The 24,641-nt window shown below is 36.4% G+C and overlaps 1 protein-coding gene across 2 annotated transcripts in view; it reads left to right on the forward strand.

Annotated features, from left to right (window-relative positions):
* The window catches only part of Cpq (carboxypeptidase Q), a 448,367-nt gene that overhangs the window by 70,244 nt on the left and 353,482 nt on the right, over window positions 1–24,641 (forward strand). For both annotated transcript variants that reach the window (XM_077105576.1, XM_076835947.2), the window contains exon 2: window positions 20,170–20,635. In XM_077105576.1, coding sequence (XP_076961691.1) covers window positions 20,203–20,635 — 433 coding nt within the window. In that variant the 5' untranslated portion in view covers window positions 20,170–20,202. The remainder of the gene's footprint in view (window positions 1–20,169; window positions 20,636–24,641) is intronic.

A 24,641-nucleotide genomic window follows, 5' to 3' on the forward strand; every position in this document is an offset into this window, starting at 1 on the left:
TGGCCATCTCTTGCCAATATTGTTTTTTCTTCTTCCATTTTTTTTCTCTCTTCTGGCTTCGATCAAGTGAGAATTTTTATTTGTATAACAGACAACACTGAGGTAACTTTGGGAGAGTTCTCAGATGCCATCTCTGTCACTTGGTGTTTATCTTCCTGTTTCCAATTCATTTGGGTCTTTTTTTTCTGTGATGCTGGTGTGGGCCATGCTCCCATCTTTTTATGTTCTGCCCGTGACACTTCATCAGGGGAGGTGGCTGGCTCTTTGAGCAAGTGCTGGAGGCCGAAGGAAGATGGGAAGCAAATGTAGCCTCCACGGGGCTGTGTTGAACAGAGCCGCGTGTGGCCTTCACGTATGTCGCCACGCCCTGAGGGGCGGGAGCCAGGAGATAGGGATGCCTCAGTAGCTGAGCAGAGAGGAGAGACAGCTGAATGCATGTCCTCCAGGGAGGACAAGCAAAGAATAAAATCATCTTCAAGAATAACTCAGATTTATTCTGTATATAGTGTCCTGAAGAAGTACATTATTCCTGCTCTTGCCCAGGTCTTACCTGCTGTAGGAGCTAATGGTGTCACTGCTTTGAGGGGTCTTTCTGACTGGTGAGCAGGTGCTTCCCACCTGGAAAGCAATGCAGAAAACTCCTCAAAGGGCTGGGCACCCTTTGCTTTCTGCTGCTCTGCATTTTCTTTTTTTTTTTTTTTTTTTTTTTTTTTTGGAGAAAAATCAGTTTAATGTCAGGTAATTAACATTTAATTGATCAAGAAAACAGGAGAGTCATCTTCTTGTACTCTCAGCTATAAAGAGTAACTGTGGATATGAGATAAACAACTAAAAAAATATGTAGAAATGGGTATTGGCAGGAAAGAGTACTTAACACTAATACAAGTTGGACACATAAATTCCTAAACATTCACAGGAAGCAATCTCACATTATTGATTTTGGCTATGTTAAGAAAAGCCATAGACCACTTAATCTTCCTTGTATGTTTTTGAGCCACTTTGAATTCTGTGTATCTATCAAATTGTGTTATGAGAGCTGGGTGGGGAGGGAAGCACGGAGAGAGATGTGACCCCTTTTCCTCTGTGGTCTCTGCTATCACTGCTATCAAGCGTTTTTATATTTTCAACTGCATTTTCTTTTGAATTAATTTTCCTGGGCATTCTCTTTTCCCAAGAAGATTCTGCTTTTTCGAATCCAAATCACCTTCTCAGGTTGCAAATCCACCTAACCTCAGACTTTTTTATTTTTTTTCCCCCTGTACAGCTGTCACAACAAACTTCCCCTCATCTGCTACTAAATGTATCAGACACCATTGCACAGGCTGAGAGTTGCCGACTCATTACCCGGGGGGGCTTTCCAATAGAATCTGATGTTATCCAAAACTTCTCATCTGTTTCAAAGGGTACAATTTCCTGCATTCTCTGGAGGGAAATCAAACGCAGTACATTTAGGAAATAGGAGGATCCTTCACAGATTTAGTAGACCTCCAGGCAATTATGAGGTGATTATTCTGAACTTAGCATTTCCTCACCTCATTTCCCATAACAATGACTGGAGTGACCTGACTCTGGGCTTTTCATCTTTAGACTGAGACATTGGGAAATAAATCATAGAAATCAATAGGAGCTGTGGTCTCTTTCACTCCACTCCGTCTTCCTCCTAGGTTGGTTTTTGACTCCCCAGAGGCATCCAGTTCTCTTTCTCCCTTTCTTTCTGCAGTCTCTGCCAGGGATCCAAGAATCATTCTCTTGAAGTCCATTTTCATAATCCTTTAAGTGATACACCAAGTCTCCTGATAAATGTGCTTCTCCTTTTAAAAATTACTTTTTGAAATTAGAAAATGCCTGTGAAGAAAAATCACTTTCAGCTGGTTTCCCAGGCCCCTATACAGGTCTTCTCTCCTCCCTTCTCACCTCTGGGCTGGGAGGTATTTTCTTTGCTCCATAGTTTTTGTTCCACCCTCCAAACTCATCTCTCTTCAAGTGTCTCCCTAATTGCTTTTTAATTTTTTTAGGTTACCCTTTTTAATTTCCTGCTGTCAAACATCTGCTGTATCACCTTGAGTCCTTGAATTCCTAGAAAACCTGTTTTACGAGTGCTCTTTCTCCATGGTATCATTTTGCTAGCTGTGCACTGATGTGGTGTTACCATGGTTTTATTTTACGTTGACTGATTAAGCATTTTAAATCATTGTTTTAGCTCCATTACTGTGAATCTATTTGGCTTAACACCTTTCTCTTGCAAACTTTGATTAATGGGTGACCATTGAGAAAGAGAGGAATCGGCACATTAATTTCCCCTCGACACCACCAAGAAGTGCTCTTTTTCCTGTGCAAGAGCCTGGAGCAACAGATGCTCTGCGCTCTGTTGCAGGAGGAGGGAGAAGGCTCTGTGGAAACGTGTCAGTGTGTGCTCTGAGCCAGTGTTTGCTGATGGTGCTGTGTGGCAGCCATTTCATCCCAGAGAGCAAATGTTAGGATTTAGGAAAAAGCATTCCGGCATATCGGATTTTAAAACAGCGTGGTGAATTTCTGTTGAGTTAACAGCGTATAGCTAGATGGTATTTTCTTTTTAAACTCATGAAACTTAACAGCTGTTTAGTGAAGCGGTATTTTCATATATGTCTGTTTGACAGGTTTAATAGCAAATCTTGCAGTAAGTGACTTGCTGAACAGGCCTCCCTGGCTTGGGCTGGAAAAGAACTGGGTTTGCAGCAACATAGATTGAGAGCTTTTCTGCTTTTGTGTTTATGGGATGGGGAGTCCTGTCTAAAGTGAGGGAAACCGAAAAGCATGTTCCAAAGGAAATTACTAATACTCTGCCAGAGTGTTCCTTGGAACTTGTTATTAACCAGTTCAGGGGAAGATAACAAGGGAGAAACATGCTGTTTAGCAATAAAAGCACGTGAGTACAGTCAGCTCACTGTGACCCTATATTGTTGGGTGATAATTAAATCTGTATATCTCTGGCTTTACGGTTTTCTGCAGCTGAGTCTCTGGAAGACTTCTGTACCTCGTCTTGATTTGAGGAAGCCCATATTCTCTCCTCTGCTTCTGAAAGAGGCTGTCATGTTTTATAATAGCTTTTTAACATTACTAGATTGAAGACAAATGCCTCAGTGGTTTTATTAGCACTTCTTGTTACTCTCATGTAGTGTGTGTGGGTGGGGGGTCCACGTGTTGGAAAACTAGCACTTTATGAAGCTAGAATTCCATTTCCCTTCTTTGAATTTCTCAGTTCCCTCAGATTGTGGGACCTCAGAAGTGCTAGTACCTGGGGTTACCTACTTTATATTTGGACTCCAAGGGTATAAAGTATACTTTTCATGGTTTGTCTGTGCTTGTATTGATTGTATGTGCTTGGTTGTGGCTGCAAATTGTGAGCACATAGTATCACAGGGTGTAGACTGCTATTCCCAAGGGCAGCCACCCTCATGGTCAATTTGACATCTTCAAATGACAAAGGCTTCTATTCCTTTTTTAATTTTAGGACAGACTTTGCAAGTCAAGAATACAATATTTGCCCAAAGTTCATACTTGACTTCATTGATTGTCATTTGAATCAGACTGTTTCACTTAAGCAGCATGTAAGGGAGTATCATACCTGAGTCTTGTTGTAGCAGAAGTCAATAGTCAGTTACATGTAGTTAGCTGCATGACAAACATGCCTTGTTTTGAACAGTAGGAATTTAGGCTTTCTTGTGTTAGGAAAGTTGAAAGATGAAAGAAATCCAGAGAAATTAATAGTAAAATGAGCCTAAATAATTTTTCCAAGATGGAAAACTCAAATGCTCATGGCTAAACTGTAAAATGCCAGGGACATAAAATGAGTCTGCCCACTGGCTTATGGAAGAGAGAGGAAGGGGAGAGAGAAGGTCAGTTGCATTGGTGGAGAGTGTGCCAAGGGCCATGGCGCTTTCATTGTGCCCAGTGGGAGGAAAGGTCCATGTGAGTCCCTGCAGGTTGTTACCCACATGCCTCCTGGCCCACAGCTCCTGAGGTTCCTCTGGGAGGACATCAGTATACCACTTGCCCCTCTCCTCATACCTCACAAGCCTCCTGCCTCAGAACCAGTGGGAGTGGAAAGGGGATATCATGAACTGTCCATTCACCCAGGCCTTCAGATTCACCTCTTTTCCTTTAATCTTCCTTCCTTCTTGTTTCCACAATGCTCATGTTTGATTCAGGATTCTGTGTTCAGTGGCAGAGACATTTGAAATGAAGATTCTTTTTTTTTTTTTTTATTGTGGGTGTTAGGAAAAATAATGGTGAATCCTAGTCCAAGATGGCGAGAGAGTTGGCCCTGGAACAGTCTTCTTCCTGTCCTGGAGCCCAATTCTAAAAAGCAGATTCAGTTCTGGCTCACTCCTGTGTGGCTATTTTCTAAAGTACAGATGATTGTTAATGATATTTTAAAAAAATGTTCAAACTTTTAAATATTGAAGGCAGATAGGGAGGACTTAGTTTTTCTTTTGGAATAATTATAGAATCACAGGAAATTGCAAAAATAGTATAGAGAGATTCAGTTGTGCCCTTTGTCTAGATTCCCCTAGTGAAGCCTATCTCTAACTATGGTATGATGTCAAAACTGGGAAGATGTCATTGATATAATCTGTAGACTAGACGGTATTCAGGTTTTACTAGCTGTTGCTGGTTGGAATTTTCCAAGGAATCCAAATTCTATGCCTTTTTTTTTTTTTTTTTTTTTTTTTTGGAGCGGGGAGCAAGTAGAATTGAGGATGTCCTGGGAGCAAACATTCCTTTTTGCCCTTTTCTTCCTGTCCCCCATATGTAAAAGTAGATACTAGAAAGTTAATCAACAAGTACATTCTGAAGGCTTATTCTTTAAGGTAGTACAGTAAGTATCAAGGAAGACATGAATATGTATAAGAAGAAAAATTATTTTATATCTGGGAACTGTATGCTTATATAAAAATGTTCAGCTCAAATCAGTACCTATTTCCAAATCATATATCTTTAGCATGATTCTTTGGGTTATAACAAAAGAAGAACCAGTCTAAAGTGTACATCCACCTCTTCTTCCTCCTTTAGTGCCTAGTTGCTCTGTTAGGCTTTCCAAAATGAATTCTATATTGCCTCCTGTATAGTCTGCCTGTGTTCCCTTAGAATTACATTCAGTAGACAAAAGTACCTATCAAATTAGAGATTAATAGTACATCCTAGGGGCTCAACAATAGACTTTACATTACTTACCTACAGTGAGTCCACAGTTTAGTGGGAGAGAGAGACATTTAAAGAAGAAAATGCAATAAAGTGTAATAATAGGTATATGTAGAAGTATGCCTATAGGAGCAGACAAAAGAACCAGCTAACTCAGACTAAAGGAGTCCAGCAGAGATTCTGAGAGGAGATATAACCTTTGCTTAGTGTATCGATAGTTTCAAAGGGTGAATAGGAGTTATGATCAGAAAAACAAGCATTCAGGCAAGGGGATCAGCACATGCTATGGCTTTCGGGCATTAGAAATAATGGCATATTTGGGAACTTTGGGTGGCTATCTTTGCTAGACCAGAGGATGTAGAACCAAGAGGGACAAAGGATAAACCTGGTCCAGAAGCAGGGGCTTTCCATTATAGGCTGATGCTTTATTTTGAAGGCAGCATGCTACCAAAGGGTTTGAAGAGAGAAGGGAAACAATTGATTTTTTTTTTTAGAGAAAGATAACTGCTGTAGCAAAGAGACTCTATGGGAGAAGAAGAGGTTGAAGATGGTTGTGGTAATTCAAGTTGAGGGAAGATGTCTAGAAACCAAGGTGGTGAAGAAGAACTAGATGGGAAGGGATGAGTGTGAGGATGACTTGGGAATTAAATTTGACAGCACTTAGTGACTAACTGGCTTCAGCATTTAAAAGAGAGTGAGGTGGCAAAAATGGTCCAGATGTTGGGTGCAGGAAATTTGTCATGCACCAGGAGTGGGAGTTTAGGGAGAAGAGCAGATTCTGGAGGAAAAGTTGTGAGAGGCTTGTGGATAAGGTGGACTTGAGGGGCATTTAGGTTGTCTACACTGGAGCTTATGAACTCACATGTGAGCTCCAGCAATAAATAGTAATAAAGCCTTGGAGTGAATGATTTTGACAGTTTGAGTGTGTAGTAGGACAAGGGGGTCAAGGAGAAAGCCCCAGAATCTATCACATTTAAAGTATATATGGGAAGGAAAGGAGGAGATGGAGGAGAACAGAGATAGAGGAAGATGAGTGTATGGGAAATGAAAAGCTGTCTGCAATGTCAAGTGTTTCTGATGGATGGTAGAAGTGGAAATATTGTCATAGGATTTAGGAGCAAGGGCATCCATAATGACCTTTGTAAGTTCAATTTCTTTTGCAGTGGGAGGAAACATCAAAGCAGTGGATTGAGTAGTGACTTTTAAGTATGCACCAATTAAGAGTTTGGTATAAGGTGATTTAGTTAAGTGCTAACATGGAGTGTAAAGAGAAGTGTGATTGATATTAAAATATTTAAGAATATCCATAATAAAATGTTAGAGTTGCAATGCAGCCCCTCTTTTATATTAAAAAGAGACTTCAAATAAATTCTTCAAGGTCATACACCAAGAGAGACACAGCCAGAACCAAGTCTCAGGTCTCTTGACTCCCTTTGTAGAAGAAACTTGTGAATATGCTGTAGTCTACAGGGGCAAATTAACATCTGATGAAAGAAAAGTAATCATTAAAGTGATGAATCAGAGCCATATACTTCTATTGTGAAATACAACTACCTTATGATGAATTTATTCATTTATTCTATAAATATTTACTGGCAGATATTGTGCCATTTGGTTTGTATACAAAGACAAATAAAGCACATTCCTTGAGGAGAACATGTTCGGTAAATTTGATAAAAGTAAAATATTATCACCATTAAGAAATGTATAGTCTACTAGCAGGGTGATAGACACAAACAGTAGCATACAGGATGCTATTAAAAAAGCAGCAAGTAATTCTGCCTAGGAGATTAAGACGGATAAACTGGGTCTTGCATCATGATTGCAATTTCTCCAAATGGAGAAAGGATGACAGAGGGAATAATATGAGCAAAATCAGTGAGATATGGGTTGGGGTTTTGGCTCAGAGGTAGAACACTTGCTTACCATGTGTGAGGCACTGGGTTTGATTCTCAGCACCATGAATAAAAAAGTAAATAAATAAACAAATAAAATAAAGGTTCATCAATAACTAAAAAATACATATTTAAAAAAATCAGCAAGATATAAGGAATGTCTATAACTTTAGAGACTGGTAAGCAGTCCCTAAAGTTATAGCTTAGTGGGAGTTTTAGTTGATTTGTGCTGCTCTAATAAAATACCCGAGATGGGTAATTTATAAAGAATTAGAGATTTATTTTCTTATGGTTCTGGAGGCTGGAAGTCCAAGATCAAGGTGCTTGCATTTGCTTTGGATGAGGGCTGCTTTCTGCTTTGTCTTGTTGCATTCTCCAAAGTGGGATGAAATCCGTGTTCTCACATGCCAGAAGAGTAAGAGAGAGCTCCCTTCAACTTTGAATCATTTCATAAGTACTACTCCCATTCATGATGGTAAAGCCCCCAAAACTTAACCACCTCCCGAAGCCCAGAGCTCTCCATACTGTTGTGTTTGGGATCAAGCTTCAACATGAAATTTGGAGGGGCCTTCATCATTCAATCCTTAGTGAAAAACACAGCCACAAACAGATGGATAAATAGTGAGAAACTAGTGTTTTTAGCCCAGGAATCATTTGATTTAGGCTTAAGATAAATCTTGTGGTAGTACAGGAGGTGAGATGGAAAAGTGCTTGAGTTTAAGGAAGTGAGATGTGAGGAAATGTTTCTAATGAGGGATAACAGGGTTCTGGGCTAGGGAAGTGATGTAAAGGTGGAGAGGAGGAAAGTTAGTCAAGGAAGAATTCGGAGGTGGAATTGCAGGCAGATTTTTCCAATTGTTCACCTGTTCTCCCTGAGAGTTAGAGAATAAACCAATAAAATATTGCAGTTTCTAACTTACTGATCAGAGTCGGGAATAAGGAAGAGGAAACTTGGGATGGATTCTGAGTTTGGTTTTGGATATTTAGAATTTCAGTAGCTCTGGGATATCTACATAGACCATATGCGAGATCCTAGGACTTGCTTATGGTGTTCATTAGGGTAAACAATATGTTTAGCTGTGGGTCCCCAAGAAACCCCTCAAAGTAGCATATCCATTGGAAATGAATTCATGAATAGAACGAGTGGAAAACCTGACTAATAGTGGCTAAAACAAGTAGAGTTTATTTTTCTCACAAGAGAGGAATAGTGGTAGTGCTGGGTGGTGGCGCTCATCTAGCAGGGTGACAGCTGCTCTGGGATGGAGGACCAGTAGTTCTCTTGGATTTCCCTCAGAGTTAAAAAGCAGATGCAGCTCTAGCATCAAGGCCGCTTTCTTGTTGGGTGCTTTTGTTTGGGTAGGATGGGGCCACCAAGCCTTCTCTGGCTGGAAGGTTGCCTAAAAGAGAAAAGAGAATTATTGAATTTCCTGAAACCATTAGTTCTCATTCTATGAGTCACAGTGCTTCTTTGTAAAAAAAATATTAATAATAATAATAATGTTTGCTTTATTATCATGAAATAGACTTCAAAGATAATTTGCCTATATCCACATTTTCAAATGATCAGTATGTTGTCCTGACTATAAAGCCATGGAGAAATTAAAGGAGTTTATAATAAAGTATTTCAAGATGTAAATTATGAGGCCTGACTATACCAGAAGACATAATGAAGTGGTTAGGTTCTTGCGTGGTGAATGTGACAGGGGCAAATGCAGATCATCCAGGGGTACAGTAATGATGCTTCCAATATCACAAGTGGCAGAGGCATTGTTTTACCAGCTCTCGGTAAAATTTTGAACAAAACAGAGTATTCTCCTTTTGATAGACTTGGTAGTTGCTTCTTGAAAAGATCAACTTGCCTCAAAACTGTAGAAAAACTCTTTTGTATTTGTGTGTACAATAGAGTTAAGTTCAAGGCTCAAGTTTTTCACATCAAGAAAAACTATTTGGAATATAGCACATAGATTGTTGTCCATGTAGCAGTGTGTCTGATGTCCTTGGGCCCTGCAAAACTAATTATCAGTAAGATCAGTGGGAACTGAATCATGCTGATTTTTGTATCTTCCTAAACATTCTTTCAGGGACTAGCATATTTCTTCAAATGACTGAATGAATGATTGGAGAGCAAGTTAACTAGGTGAAATGGAAGCCCAATATTACCGGAGCTTTGAATTTAACAGGCAAGAATCTTTGTAAGGATGTTAGGACTACATACCATAAATCCAGGAATGCCATTGGGAGTGAATGAATTAGGAAGGGAACTTTGATGTGCCAATATCTATGTTAGGATTTAGCATTTCTGATCTTTTTATCTGTCCCACATCCTAGACTGAAGACTTAGAGTTAAATTTGTATCTGTGAATCCTACTCAGCAATGAAAGATTTAGGGGAAACATTTAAGTTTTCATGTAAGTTATATATTCAGTCTTTAGAAGAAAAAGTAACTGATGCAATAAAAAAATCGATAAAAATCTCAGGCCCTAAATCTTACTCCTTCTGTTTTTCAGCACAATTCTCCTTTTTGGTGTTCTTTTCCACTTCTGTTAGTCTATTCATTCTGGCGTTTTTATCATAGCTTGAGATATTTTCAAACAATATTTTTTTAGGAAAGAATATTTAGAAATAGAGGCAAAGGGTTTTGTTTTGTTTCCTCAAAATATAAACCTATTATTAGAATACAATTCACAGTATGAGAAATGTTGGTTTTGCTTCAGTTTACTTCCAGATTTAAGTAGAGAAGAAAAAAAATAACATTATAAAGAATCTTATCACTTTTTGTGAAAAAGATAATCTATAACTATGGATTACAAAGACAATATATGAAAAGCAAATCCTTTTCAAACGGTGCTCTGAAGATGACTTTGAATATATATATATTCAAACATTTTAAATTCAAAGGTGTGATACTGCATGAGTTTTAAAAATAGTCATTTAGCATTTTGAAGAGTATAGTATTTAATATTTCTATAGTTGAATACAAGTAAAGGAACAATGACTTCAAACTTTTGTGTATGAGAATAAAAGGCATTTTAAAATATGCAGTTTAAGTTTAGACATTTCAAATAATTGTAAAATTGCTTGGAAGAGTGCTAGACCTCCTTTTTTGTCAATTAGGTTATTAATAGTTTAGGCATTTTAAATGGAAGAAAATCTTGAGTGTTTTTGTAAATGAATTACTTGACTAATGCATCTTTTGTGGGCAGAGATTACTTTTGCAGGATTATTTTCATCTCTCTGAAAATTTTAAAGAATAACCAGATAGGTTGTAAGTAATGGCTTATTAGGGGGATTTTGAGGAGCTTCTGGTGCTGTCCTTGTCCTAATGTGGTATTGGGCACATTCCCTACACTAAGGAGACAGGGCTAGAGAAGATCAAAGAGATTTCCTTCTTCCCTCCCTCCCTCTCTCCCTCCCTCCCTCCCTTCCTTCATTCCTTCCTCCCTCCCTCCCTCGTCCCTCCCTTCCTTGCTTTTCTTGGCTGCAAAGCAGGCAGGTGAGAGGAGCCCTCACTGTGCCCCCAGTCCAACACTCTGGGACACTTTGCTTCACCTTGTTGGAGCTTCACACTGCAATCTCTTCCAGGCAAACCCTGGGGGATACTCCCTTGTTTTTGAGGCTGTTGTTTTCTCACCATCCACAACTTTTTGTTTACCCCTGCTTTGTGGAACTATACTTCAAACTTTTGTGTATGAGAATAAAAGGCATTCAAGGTTTTGTAATGCCTCTTTCTCTTTGCATGAGTTGATTCCTGTTGAGTTTTCTCCAGTGTCAGTCCCACCTGCTTCGGGCGTCATGGGTAAACTCCTGGTTATGCTAGTCTCCTCTCCTCCTCTGTTTCTCATAGACCCTTGTAACTACCCTACGCACAGGGCCTTTCACATCTACCTCCTTATTATACTTGGCAGCTATATGAGGCTGGGGATTTTATATCTTTATGCCTCTGTGCTTAGTAGGTACTTAATGCATTTTTGTTGAATGAATAGACAGATGAAGTTATGACCCCAAACAAAACAGAACACCTTTTATAATTGAACAAAAAGAAAATGTTTGAGATGAGTAATACTATTTGTCTTTGTAGATCACCATATAATGATTTTTCCTTTTTGTAGACACTATATAAACACTACAGGTTACTTTTTTCAGCTGATATGACTGTAGAAGGACTCTGTATTTCTTTGTAAAAACTTTTTATTTGTTCTTTTTACTTACACATGACAGTAGAATTAATTCTGATATATTTATATAAGCATGGGAAATATGTTATTCTAATTAGGATCCCAGTCTTGTGGTTGTATGATGTGGAAATTGACTGTGGTGTATTCATACATGAACACAGGAAAGTTATATCAGGTTCATTCCACTGTCTTTCCTATTCTTATCCTCCCTCCCTTCCCTTCATTTACCTTTGTCTAATCCACTGAACTTCTATTCCCCCCACATTGTGTGTTTAGAAGCTCAATTCAAAATGACCAAGCTATTGAACCAACTGAAGTGCTCTTCAACAGATGAATGGACAAAGAAAATGTGGTATATATACACAATGGAATATTACTCAGCCATAAAAAGAATGACTTTATGACTTTTGCTGGTAAATGGATAGGTCTGGAGACTATTATGCTAAGTGAAATAAGCCAATCCCCCCCACCATCAAATCAAAGGTTGAATGTTCTCTCTGATAGGCAGATGTTACTTGTAGTCTTGATAATTGCCATTCTGGGTGGAGTGAGGTAAAATCTTGGTGTAGTTTTAATTTACATTTCTCTAATTGCTATGATGTTGAACATTTTTTTCATTAAATTTGTTGACTATTCATCTTTCTTCTTTGAGAAGTATCTGTTGAATTTCTTTGCCCATTTATTGATTGGGTTATTAGTTTTTTGATATTTAGCTGTTTGGATTCTTTGTATATCCTTGAAATTAACATCTTATCTGAGGTGTGGGCAGCAAAAATTTTCTCTCTCTTCACTTTCTGGATTGTTTTCTTTGCTGTGAAGAAGCTCTTTAATTTGATACCATCCCATTTATTGTTTTTTGATTTTCCTTCTTGTGCTTTAGGCATCTCATTAAGGAAATTAGTTCCTAAGCCAACATGTTGGAGTATTGGACCCTATATTTTCTTCTAGTAGGTACAAAGTTTCTGGTCTAATGTCTAGGCCTTTGATGCACTTTGAGTTGAGTTTTGTACAGGGTGAGAGATATAGGTTAAATTTCATTCAACTACATATGTATTTCCAATTTTCTCTGCATTATTTGTTGCAGAGTCTATCCCATGTACGTTTTGGTCCCTTTGTCTAGCATGAGATAACTGTATTTATGGGGGTTTGTCGCTGTGTCTTCTATTCCATGGGTCTTCATGCCTGTTTTGGTGCTAATACCATGCTGTTTTTGTTACTCTAGCTCTGTAGTGTAATTTAAGATCTGGTATTGTGATGCCTCCTGCTTTGCTTTTTCTAGCTAAGGATTGCTTTGGCTATTCTTCCAAATGAATTTCATGAGTTCTTTTTCTATTTCTATGAAGAACATCATTGGAATTTTAATAGGAATTACATTAAATCACTATAGCACTCTTGATAGCATGGTTATTTTGACAATATTAATAAGAACATGAGAGATCTTTCCATCTTCTAAGGTCTTCTTCAATTTCTTTCTTTAGAGTTCTGTAATTTTCATCATAGAGGTCTTTTACCTCTTGTGTTAGATTGATTCTGAAGTATTCAATTTTTTTTTTCAGGGTATTGTGAATGGAATAGTTTTCCTAATTTCTCTTTCAGCTGATTCATCATTGGTATACAGGAACACAATTTATTTATGGGTGCTAATTTTGTATCTTGCTACTTTGCTTAATTCATTTATGAGTTCTAGAAGTTATCTGACAGAGTTTTTTGGGTCTTCTAAATTGATTGGGTCCCAATCAATTGATAGGATCATGTCATTGGTTCACAGAAATTGTTTGAGCTCTTCTCATTCATATCCTTTTAATTTCCTTTTATGGCAGGGTGGGGGCATACCAGGGATAGAACTTAAGGGCATTTTACCACTGAGCCACATCTCTAACCCTATTTTGTATTTTATTTAGAGACTGGGTCTCACTGAGTTACTTAATACCTCACTTTTTCTGAGGCTAGCTTTGAACTTGCGATCCTCCTGCTTTAGCTCCTGACCACTGGGATTACAGGGGTGTTCCACTATGCCCAGCTTTATTTTTTTCTTTTTTCTAATTGCTCTGGCTAGAGTTTCAAGGACTATGTTAAATAAAAGTAAAGAAAGAGGGAATCCTTCTCTTGTTCCAGTTTTTAGCCGAATGCTTTCAGTTTTTCTCTGTTTAGAATGGCTTTTACATGGCTTTTATATAGCTTTTACAATGTTGAGGTACGTTCTTTCTGTTCCTAGTTTTTCTAGTATTTTAAACATGAGTGGATGCTGTGTTTTGTCAAATGCTTTTTCAGCATCTATTGAGATAATCATGTGTTCTTGTCTTTAAGTCTATTAATGTGGTGAGTTACATTTATTGATTTCTGTAGGTTAAACCAAACTTGCATCATGGTACACTACCTTTTTAATGATTTTAAAAAATATGATTTGTCAGTATTTCATTAAGAATTTTTTGCATCTATGTTCATCAGGGTTATAGGTCTGAAGTTTTTTCCTTGATGTGTATTTGTCTGGTTTGGGTATCAAAATGATACCAAAAATGATATCAGAATGAGTTTGAAAGAGTTTCCTCCTTTTCAATTTCATGGATTAATTTGAGGAGGATTGGTATTCCTCAAAGTTCTTCCTCAAAGGTCTGGTACTTGGCCGAGAGTCCATCTGGTCCTGGGCTTTTCTTTGTTAGTAGGATTTTGATGGTGTCTCCAATTTCATTACTTGAAATTGATCTGCTTAAATTTTCTATATCCTCCTGGATTAATTTAGGTAGGTCATATGTCTCTAGAAATTAGTCAATGTCTTCAAGGTTTTCTAGTTTATTGGTGTGTAAATTTTCAAAATAGTTTCTGACTACCCTTTCTATTTCAGAAGTGTTTGTGGTGAGAGTTTCTTTTTTATCATGAATTTTACTAATTTGAGTTTTTTTTCTCACTTTTTATTTTGGTTAGCTTGGCTAAGTGTTTATCAATTAAATTTTTTTTCAAAGAACCATTTTTTGTTTTGCTTTAATTTTTAAAATTTCAATTTCATTGATTTTGTTTCTGATTTAAATTATTTCCTGTCTTCTCATGATTTTGGTGTTGGTTTGCTCTTCTTTTTCTGGGGCCTTGAGATGTAATGTTAGATTATTTATTTATTGTCTTTCTATCTTTTAATGAATGAGCTTTCTGATTTTTTTCTGCTATCCATTCATCATTCAATAGAGTATTATTTAGTCCCCAGATACTAGAGTAGCTTCTATTTTTTTTATCTTATTGTTGATTTCTAATTTCATTCCATTGTGATCTGATATAATTCTCTCTCTCTGTCTCTCTTTGCTAAGTGTTGCTTTGAGGCCTAAGACATAGTCTATTTTAAAAAATGATCCACGTGCTGCTGAGAAGAAATTATATTTAGTCATTGATGGATGAAATATTCTATATATGTCTGTTAAGTCTAAATTATTCATTGTATTTTTTAGTTCTATTGCTTCTTTATTTAGTTTTTATTTGGAAGATCTATTTAGTGATGAAAGAGGCCTGTTAAAGTGACCCAGCATTATTGTATTGTGGTCTATCTGAGTCTTGATATTAAGAAGGGTTTGTTTGATGTACATAGATGCTCCATTGTTTGGGGCATAAATATTTACGATTATTTTTTCTTGTTGTATAATTCCCTTAGGCAGTATGAAATGCCCTTCTTTGTCTTTCCTGATTAACTATAGTTTGAAGTCCACTTTGTCTGATGTGAGAACAGAAAGCCCTGCTTGTTTAAAAGATCCATGTGAATGACATATTTTTCCCCATCCTTTCACCTTCAGTCTGTGGATGTCTTTGCCTATGAGGTAAGTCTCTTGGAGAGAGTATATTGTTGGGTCTTGTTTTTTCATTCAATCTGCTAGTATATTTTTTGATTGATGAGTTTTGATCATTTACAGTCAATATTATTATTGAGAGATGATTTTTTTTCATATCATTTTGATTTACTTCTAGTTTTTAATTTGTATTAGTTTCTCCTTTGATTATTCTTCTAGTTTAGTTTCTCCCTCTTCTAGTTTTCAATTTTATCTTTCACTTCTTTATGAAATATTTTATTGAGTATGTTTTATAATGCAGTCTTTCTAGTTGTGAAATCTTTTAACTTTTTTATTTTTATTGTGGGGGACACTGTATTTCTGAGATAGGGCAGACTTAGGGCAGACTTCAAGTCTTTCAGATCAGCACAGGGAACTTGAGGTTGTTCAGTGTGGTGCCAGCACTTTGTAGTACATTTACGACAGTTTGGTTTCTAATTACTGTATTATTCCTGATTTTATCTAATGCTTTTTTCCCCCTTTGGTAAAAAAATTACATGTGTATAAAGTTGTGCATTTTGATTTTTTAAAAATTAGCCCTGAGTTCCTAGGGCTGCCCCCTGGTACAGTACTAATATTAAATTTGCTGAGTGAGTTTACATTCATTTTATCCTACCCCTTTCTTAATTTAATATATTAGAATATCTGTACTCCTGGCCTAGTCCTTTCACACACAGAAAGGCTAGTGTTTTTAATCATTATGTCTTCAATCATCCTTCTTCTTTGCTCTGACTCCAGGTCTAGAATGGGTTTTTCTAATGTACAGTGACTCTAAATCTGTCTTAGGAGAGACTTTCTTCAAATTACCCTTGAATTGGATTGCTCTTTATCCAACTTTATTCTGTCCTTATATTTCATTATTTTAATTTTCATGATAAATATCCCATTTATTACTTAGAATGTATAAATCAATTAGATTATAGTTCAAGTGTTTTAAAATCACATATTTTGTTTTGTCATTTTTCTTAAGTGGGATATGATATTTCAATATCTTCTTCCAATTTTGTTGCCTCTCCAACTATAGATTATTAATAATAATTATTTTCTATAATTTATCAATAAAAATATCTTAGTTGAGCTACTATAACTTTCTAAAAACAATAATAATAAAAGATTCTCTAGTATTCAGTTTAAATTACATTACAGGGAAAGTCAGGCATGGAATCAATGAACACATACTTACTGTTTACCTACATCAGCTATACTAGGGATTCCTCATATAGTTCATTGTTTTGCACCTTCAATCTTAGTAGATATTTTAAGTATCGATATTATACTCAGAAAAAAAAATTGATCCTTTGAAACATAACAAATCTTCATCTTTTAAATTAGCCTACTTTTAAAAAAATGAGCATTTTTGCATTTGTGGGATTTGAAGATTCAGATTAGTTAAGGTATTCAGAACAACACTCATAGGCATCAGTTTCTCTTTTAAAGTCTTGTTTTTTTAAAGTGTCAGAATTAGTTTACTGATTGCTAAGTATTATTATCAAAATGGCATGATATTTGTTAGCACAATGACATACATATAAAAGGTTGTAAAGATGAGACTTAGGCATTGCTATATTCTTGACCTAGCTTCCATTTATTATTATTATTATTATTATTATTATTATTGATACTACTACTACTATTACTACTACTACTACTACTATTACTGCTGCTGCTGCTGCTGCTGCTGCTGCTGCTGCTGCTGTTGCTGCTGCTATTTGTAATCATCCAAGAGTGGACCTTTCAACTGACTGGCGGTCCCTTGGGAAGGTGTTCAGTTCCCTGTACTCTGCCTGTTGAGCCATGTGAGGATGTCTTGTTTTCTTTAAAGCTTTTCATATAAACCTTTGTTCTTTGTGTTCCCATGGTGCTTTATGCATGAGTCTGTTTGAGCACATGCATTTCATTATAGTTACTTTCTTCTTAGACTGCATTTGGGCATCCCTCATTGAGTTTCTATTATATGTAAATGTACACCATTTCCTATAAAAACAATTTATAATCCTGCAGGAAGTCTGTGTCAGTCCAGATACCTGGTTGATTATAGTTGCTGGTTTTTTGCTGCCTGAGAATCTCAATATAGTCTTTGGTTAACTTTCTACAAAACAAGGGTGTGGACTAGGGATCTCTACACTCTTCTTTAACTCTACAGTGTTGTCATTATGTGATTCTAATTCATCACCAGAAATGTATTGTGAAATTGTTAATTAATGTTGCAGAATGCTTTGAGAATTTTTATTGAGAAGTAGCTACTTGTGGTTAGTGTTAGTGGTTCATAAGATGGTTTATAGATCTTTCTTACTTTCTTCTTTTTTTCTTTGTACTAACACCACATTGGAAAAAAAAAGTTCTTTTATGAATAAATTGTAGTCTTGTGTAATATTTTGATTGCTTCACAAAATTTAACTTTTAAAAACAAGTATGGTGATCACAGAAACCAAGAACCTATACATGTCAATAGTGATTACAATCCAGAAAGTAGCAGCATGAATTTTCAAAATATTTGAAGTATGATAGCAAGTATTTATTCCTGTAGCTTCTTTGTGAAGGAGGCAAGAACAGTACTCTAATACCACTAAAACTTAGATTAAATGCTTATTTATTCCTTAAATTTTAAAAAACACATGTATCGAGTGCCTAGCAATTGAAGGTGCAGTGGTGAATAATTTATTCTACTTGACTCTGATGGTAGGGGAGAGAGATTTATAAACCAATATGTGGCTGATAACATATTAGTCACGGTGGAAGCACAGAAGATGGAGCAAATAACTCAGGTGTTGTTTGGTAAGGCTCCACAGAGGAGGTGATTTTTTAAAGCATGCTCATTAAAGAATGAATGGAAGCATTCACTAGGAGAATAGGAGCAGGGCAAGAAGGCTTTTGCAATAAAAGAGAATGAATGAACATGGGTAAGGACCATGAGTGATGAATAGGCCTGGGAATTTGAAGAGCAGTATGAAGTTCAATGCAGCTACATCAATATTGTGCAATGTATATATAAATGTGTAACCTAACGATTTTCAATAGCCATATTAAAAACAAACAAAATAGGTAAAATTAATAATAACAAATCTTATCTAACTCAATATACCTGAAATATTTTCATATTTAAGTATTTAAATCAAATTAAGTGCATATTTTACACTTATAGAATCAAAATATCTCAATTTGGGGAGGCCACATTTCAAAGTGCTCAGTATCTGGAAGCTTAGAAATTCTGTGTGAAGGCTGCGGGGTGGTGGTGAAAAGAATGAGAAACCACAAGTGCACTCTAGAAGGGAGGAGGAGAGATGACGTTGGCATAGCTGTTGGCCTCATTTTTTGAAAGGCCTTGCTTAGGTGCCAGCTGAATTTAAAATTTATCCTTATAATATAGTTGCTAGTGACTATGTTTCTGAAATTATCTGTGGTACAGGACTATTTTAAAAAATTTTTAAAAATCTATTGCAGACTAAAACTTCTGTAAAATATAATGACCGTGAATTAGACAAATAAAGTGAAGCATTCTTTTTTTTAGTATTACATTTGACAGATGTAGCCTGGGTCCATTTTGTGCTGCTCTAACAATAACACAGAAAGGATAATTAATAAAAACAGAAATGTATTGGCTCACTGTTTTGGAGCTTGGGAAGTCTAAGGTTGGGGTTGACATCTGATGAGGTCCTTCTTATTTTGCCATTATGGATTGGACAACATCATGTGTCAGAGGGAAAGACAGGACAAGAAAGAGAGCAAGAGAGGTGAACCCACTTGTAACACAGTGAGTCCATTCCCGTGATAATAGCATTAGTTCAGTCATGAGGGTGGGGCCCAAGGGTCCTAAACACCTTTGAAGGCCTCATCTCCCGATATTGTCAAAATGGTGCTAAAAATTCAACATGTATTTGGGAAGGGACAAGCATTCAAACCATAGCAGATATGCAGTCTACAAAAGTGTCGAAACCAGATTTATGCAACACTCTGTAATGATACAAATGTTCTGTCTGTCCTGGACGGTATGGTAGCCATAGTGTGCATATTGAGTGCTTGAAATGTGGCTAGTGTGACTGAGGATTTAACTTTTTAATTTTATTTAATTTTAATTGACTTAAATTGAAATAGCTGCGTGAGAATATTGGCGACTGTATCTGGTAGCAATAAATAGATTTACTCCTAATCTTTGTATTTACCCAATATGGACTAGTAAAACCAGTCTGTGGATTGGCTTCAGTCCCAAACCCATACTTTGAGTAGCACCATTTAGAACATGGATTCCCAGAGCTGGGATGGCTTTGTGTGTCAGCCAGTCACTTAATCTCTCAATGCCCTAGTTCCTCGTTTGTGAAATAAAGATAATAATAAGAAACCACTTTATATGGTTGGGTCGTTATGAGGATTAAATGTGTTAATGAATGCAATGTACTTAGAACACTGTTAGATGCATGGCAATAAATGTATCTTGTTATTATCATTATTGTTTTCATTATTATTGTGTAGGTGATGGATATCATAAGCTAATGGAAACAAAGCCCAGTCTCTTTATTAATTCTTTGCTTTTTGTAGCCATTTAGACTTTTTTCTTCTAAAGGCCTGCTGCAGTCCATGGTACATAGTTGGCATTCAATAAAAATAAAAATTTTGAACACATAAAATACTTTTGGAGCACAGATGAAAAAGGAATTATTTTTTAGTGGAAAGGGAATTAGGAAAAGCATTGAGAAAAGATGACATCTGAAAGTGCCTCAAAGGCCATGCTCGACAAGCAAAAAGGAAAGAGCACATCAGATATGGGAACAGTGACACTCACTGGGTCGTACTCTATTTAGAGGGAGATGCAGCACGTAACACTGTTCGCCATATCATTGTTGCCACTGCTTCTTTCTCCCATTCCTAGTTCTCTTTGGTTTTAATCTTTTAGTAGGCAGGATCACTAGATAACAAGAGTTTCTATGTTTTAATAAACGCTGCCCTATTTTTGATAAGGCCAGTCACTGCCCCATTGCTTGAATGTGATGGAGGAGACTGGATACTAGCTGGGAAGGAAAGGGACAGGGTTGCTGCCTGAACAGCAGTCCCTGGGTTATGGGTAGATGGCCATGAGAGTCTTGCCCCCTAACACATCATATTTTTTTACTTACATAGGTTATTTTGGGAAGAAAACCAACCTGAAAAAAAATGAAGTTCCTTATTTTCACATTTGTTGGTGTTGTTCACCTTTTATCCTTGGGCTCTGGGAAAGCTGTATACAAGCACGGCATCACTCAGAGAACTCTTCAAGAAATAAAAGAAGAAATAGCCAGCTATGAAGATGTCGCTAAAGCAATTATCAACCTTGCTGTTTACGGTAAAGCCCAGAACCGGTCCTATGAGCGATTGGCACTTCTGGTTGATACTGTTGGGCCCAGACTGAGTGGCTCCGAGAACCTAGAAAAAGCCATCCAAATCATGTACCAAAATCTGAAGCAAAATGGACTGGAGAACGTCCACTTAGAACCAGTCAAAATCCCCCATTGGGAAAGAGGAGAAGAATCTGCTGTGATGCTGGCCCCAAGAATTCACAAGATGGCTATCTTGGGTCTTGGCAGCAGCATTGGGACTCCCCCAGAAGGTATTGTTTTTCTTTTTCTTTTCAATTTGCTGTGTCCTTTATTCACTTGATATAATTGATTATAAATATGCATAATTTGTATTGTAATTTGGACAATAGAAAGAAAAGGAAAATATAATCATTTCCCAGTCTGTTGACTTACTGAGTTCTCTAACACTCCTCTTCTTCCTTTCTCCCCTTCCTTACTTCCATTGCCTTTTGAAAACAAAAGAAAGCTGATTGTGTAGGGTTACTTTAAAAATGAATGTTCTATAGCTTTTGTCCCCCGATGCTAATAAGCCCCATCACTTAATAATTGTGATCTAATATAAAATTAGCATCACTCTGTAGAGAATCAAGATATATGTGAATAGAATACAAAAAAGAATCACTTCTAAGTGGCCTCAATGTGCAGAATTTCTTAGAATTAGTGAAGTAGAAAAGCTTGTGTAGTGAATTGATTTTAGTTTGTTGTTTTGTTATTATTATTTTACAGAATCTGAGACTCCAATGCAAGGAATTACCAAGGGTCATGTGTAAACTTATCAGAACCCTGGCTCAGTTTTATTAGACACAATAAATGCCTGGATAGGAAATAGCCAGTCAGTAGTGAGCTGTCAAGCAGTCTTGAATGTATTCATGAACTAATTTCCCATGGCAGATGAATTAGTTTCTATTTTTTGACTTTCTCTTATGCTAAGAGAAGTAGAGAAGTAGATTGTCAGTTTAAAAAAGTATTTATTGAGATATAATTCATGCATTATAATATTCATCTGTTTAAAACATACAATTCAGTGGGGTTTTAGTCTATTCAGAGTTATTCAACCTTATTGTAGAACATTTAGGTTGCAGAACACAATCTAATTGTAGAATATTTTCATCACCCCCAGAAGAAGTTCCATTACCCATGAGGAACCCATCTTATCTGTATCTTACTGAGTCCTAAGCCCTAGGGAACCCCTAATCTGCTTTCTATCTTTATGGATTTGCTTATTCTGGACATTTCATATAAATGGAATAATATGCTCTGTGTTCTTTTGTGACTGGATTCTTTATAGGTTTATCTATGTTGTGACATTCATTTTATGGATGTACTACATTTATCTTTTCATCAGTTGATGGACATTTGGGTAGTTTACAGTTTTTTATTATTATGAATAATGCTGCTACAGATGTTTATGCACAGGTTTTTGTGTGGACATGTTTTCATTTCTCTTGGCTATATACCAAGGAGTAGAATTGCTGGGTCATTTGGTAATGCTATACTTAATTTTTTGAGGTACTGCCAAACTGTTTTCTTAAGTGGCCATAGCATTTGTTTTAGTTTGCTTTTGCCTCACTGTGACCGAAATATCTGACAAGAACAACCTAGAAGAGGAAAAGTTTATTTTGGCTCATGGTTTCAAGATTCAGTCTATGGTTGGCTAATTCCATTGCTATAGGCCCAAGATGAGGCAGAACATAATGGCAGAAGGGAGTGGTGGAGGAAAGCAGCTCAGGACATGGCAACCATGAAGCAGAAAGACAGAAAGGGGATAGAGAGAGTTCCCTGCTCACTCATGACAAAATATAAACCCCAAAGGCATGCCCCCAGTGGTCTACTTTTTCCAGCCACATCTTTTTTTTTTATTTTTAAATATTTTTTTTATTGGTTGTTCAAAACATTACAAAGCTCATGGCATATCATCTTCCATACATTTGATTCAAATGTGTTATCAGCTCCCATTTTTACCCCAGATACAAGTTGCAGAATCACATCGGTTACACATCCACATTTTTACATAATACCATATTAATGACTGTTGTATTCTGCTACCTTTCCTATCCCCTACTATCCCCCCTCCCCTTCCCTCTCCTCTTCCCTCTCTACCCCATCTGCTGTGGTTTAATTCTCTCCCTTTTTTTTCCCTTTCCCCTCACAAACTCTTATATGTAGATTTATGTAACAATGAGGGTCTCCTTCCATTTCCATACAATTTCCCTCCTCTCTCCCTCTCTCCCACCCCACTCTTCTCTGTTAAATGTTAATCTTTTCCTCATGCTTTTCTTCCCTGTTCTGATCTTGGTTGCTCTCTTTATATCAAAGGAGACATTTGGCATTTGTTTTTTAAGGATTGGCTAGCTTCACTTAGCATTATCTGCTCTAATGCCATCCATTTCCCTGCAAAATCCATGATTTTGTCATTTTTTAGTGCTGCGTAATACTCCATTGTGTATAGATGCCACAGTTTTTTAATCCATTCATCTATTGAAGGGCATCTAGGTTGATTCCAAAGTCTAGCTATTGTGAATTGTGCTGCTATGATCATTGAAGCCAGCCACATCTTATCTGCCTATAATTACTGCCTCATTAATCTATATCATTGGATTAATCCACTGATTAGATTAAGGCTTTTGTAACATAATCATTTTACCTCTGAACATTTCTTGCATTGTCTTACACATAAGCTTTGGGGGGACCCTTCATATCTAAACCATAATTTTCTGCCCTGGGCCCTCAAAAGCTCATTCCCATCATGCAATGCAAAACATACTTAATCTATTTTCAAGACTCCCCATAGTCTAAACAGTTCTAGTATTGCCCCAAAACCCAAGACCAGAATCTCATTTAAGACTCAGGGCAAACTCATGAATGTTTTCCCCTATAAAGAGCAAAAGCAAATTACACATATTCAATGTATAATGGCAAAGATAAATACCATTTTATGTTCTCACCAACAATATATTATGTGTTTTTTCCCGTATCTTTGCCAACACCTGTTTTGGTTATACCTATCCTACTAGGTATGAAATGTTATCTCATTATGGTTTTTGTTTGCATTTCCCAAATGGCAAAATGACATTGAACATTCTTCCATATTCTTACTGGCAATTTGTATGTCTACTTTAGAGATATAATTCTTTGCCTGTCTTTATATTGGACTACTTGGTTTTCAAAAATTGATTATTGATTTGGAAAAGCTCTTTATGTATTCAAATACAAGACCCTTTTCAGATACATGATTTTCAAATGTTCTCTTCCATTCTATAGATTGTCTCTTCTCTATCTTTATGGTAACATTTGCTGCAGAAATCTTAATTTTGATTTACTACATTTTTTCTTTTATAGCCTGTAATTTTTGTGTCCTGTCTAAAAAAACCATTGCTTAAACCAAGGTCATAAATATAGTTTTACTGGATCTATGATTCTTAGTTGATCATTTTTTTTTGTCAGTACCTTGAATATATTATCCCATTGCCTTCTGGACTCCACAGTTTCTGATAAGAAGTTAGCTGTTAATATCTTGGAAGTTCTGTTATACATGATAAGTCATTTTATACTTACTGCTTTCAAAATATTCTCTTTTATTTTTAATATTTTTACTTTGATGTATCTACATGTGGCTTCTGTTTTTATCTTACATGTACATTTAATCTTCTTGTCTGTGTAGATTAATGTTTATCATCAAATTTGGGAGGTTTTTAGCTATTACTTTTACAAATATTTTTCTTTCCTTTTCTCTTTTTCTTCTGATACTACATTTATGAGTATGTTCATGCATTTAATGATTTCCTACATTTCTTCAAAGTGCTGCCAATTTTTATCTATCTCTTTTCTCTCTCTGTTTTTCAGTATGCATAACCTCTATCAATCTATCATGAAGTCCACTGATTCTTTTTTCCAGTAGTTCAAATCTACTGTTGAAATTCTATACAGTAATTTTCTTTTCAGTTGTTATAGTTTTCAACTCTAGAGTTTCCATTTTATCTTCTTTAAAAACTATTTTTTTATATTTATATATTTTTTAGTTGTAATTGTCACAACACCTTTATTCACTTGTTTATTTTTTTATGTGGTGCTGAGGATTGAACCCAGGGTCTTGCACATGTGAGGCAAGTGCTCTACTGCTGAACCACAACCCCAGCTCCTATTTTTATTTTTTAATATTATCCATTTGATCAGTCATTGTTATCATGCTTTTCTTTAAATATTTATTACTTTTAGCATTGCTTTTACAACCTTGAGTATGCTTATAATAGCTGTTTT

Source organism: Callospermophilus lateralis, chromosome 16 (genome assembly GCF_048772815.1).
Source record: "Callospermophilus lateralis isolate mCalLat2 chromosome 16, mCalLat2.hap1, whole genome shotgun sequence".
NCBI classification, from domain to species: domain Eukaryota; kingdom Metazoa; phylum Chordata; class Mammalia; order Rodentia; family Sciuridae; genus Callospermophilus; species Callospermophilus lateralis.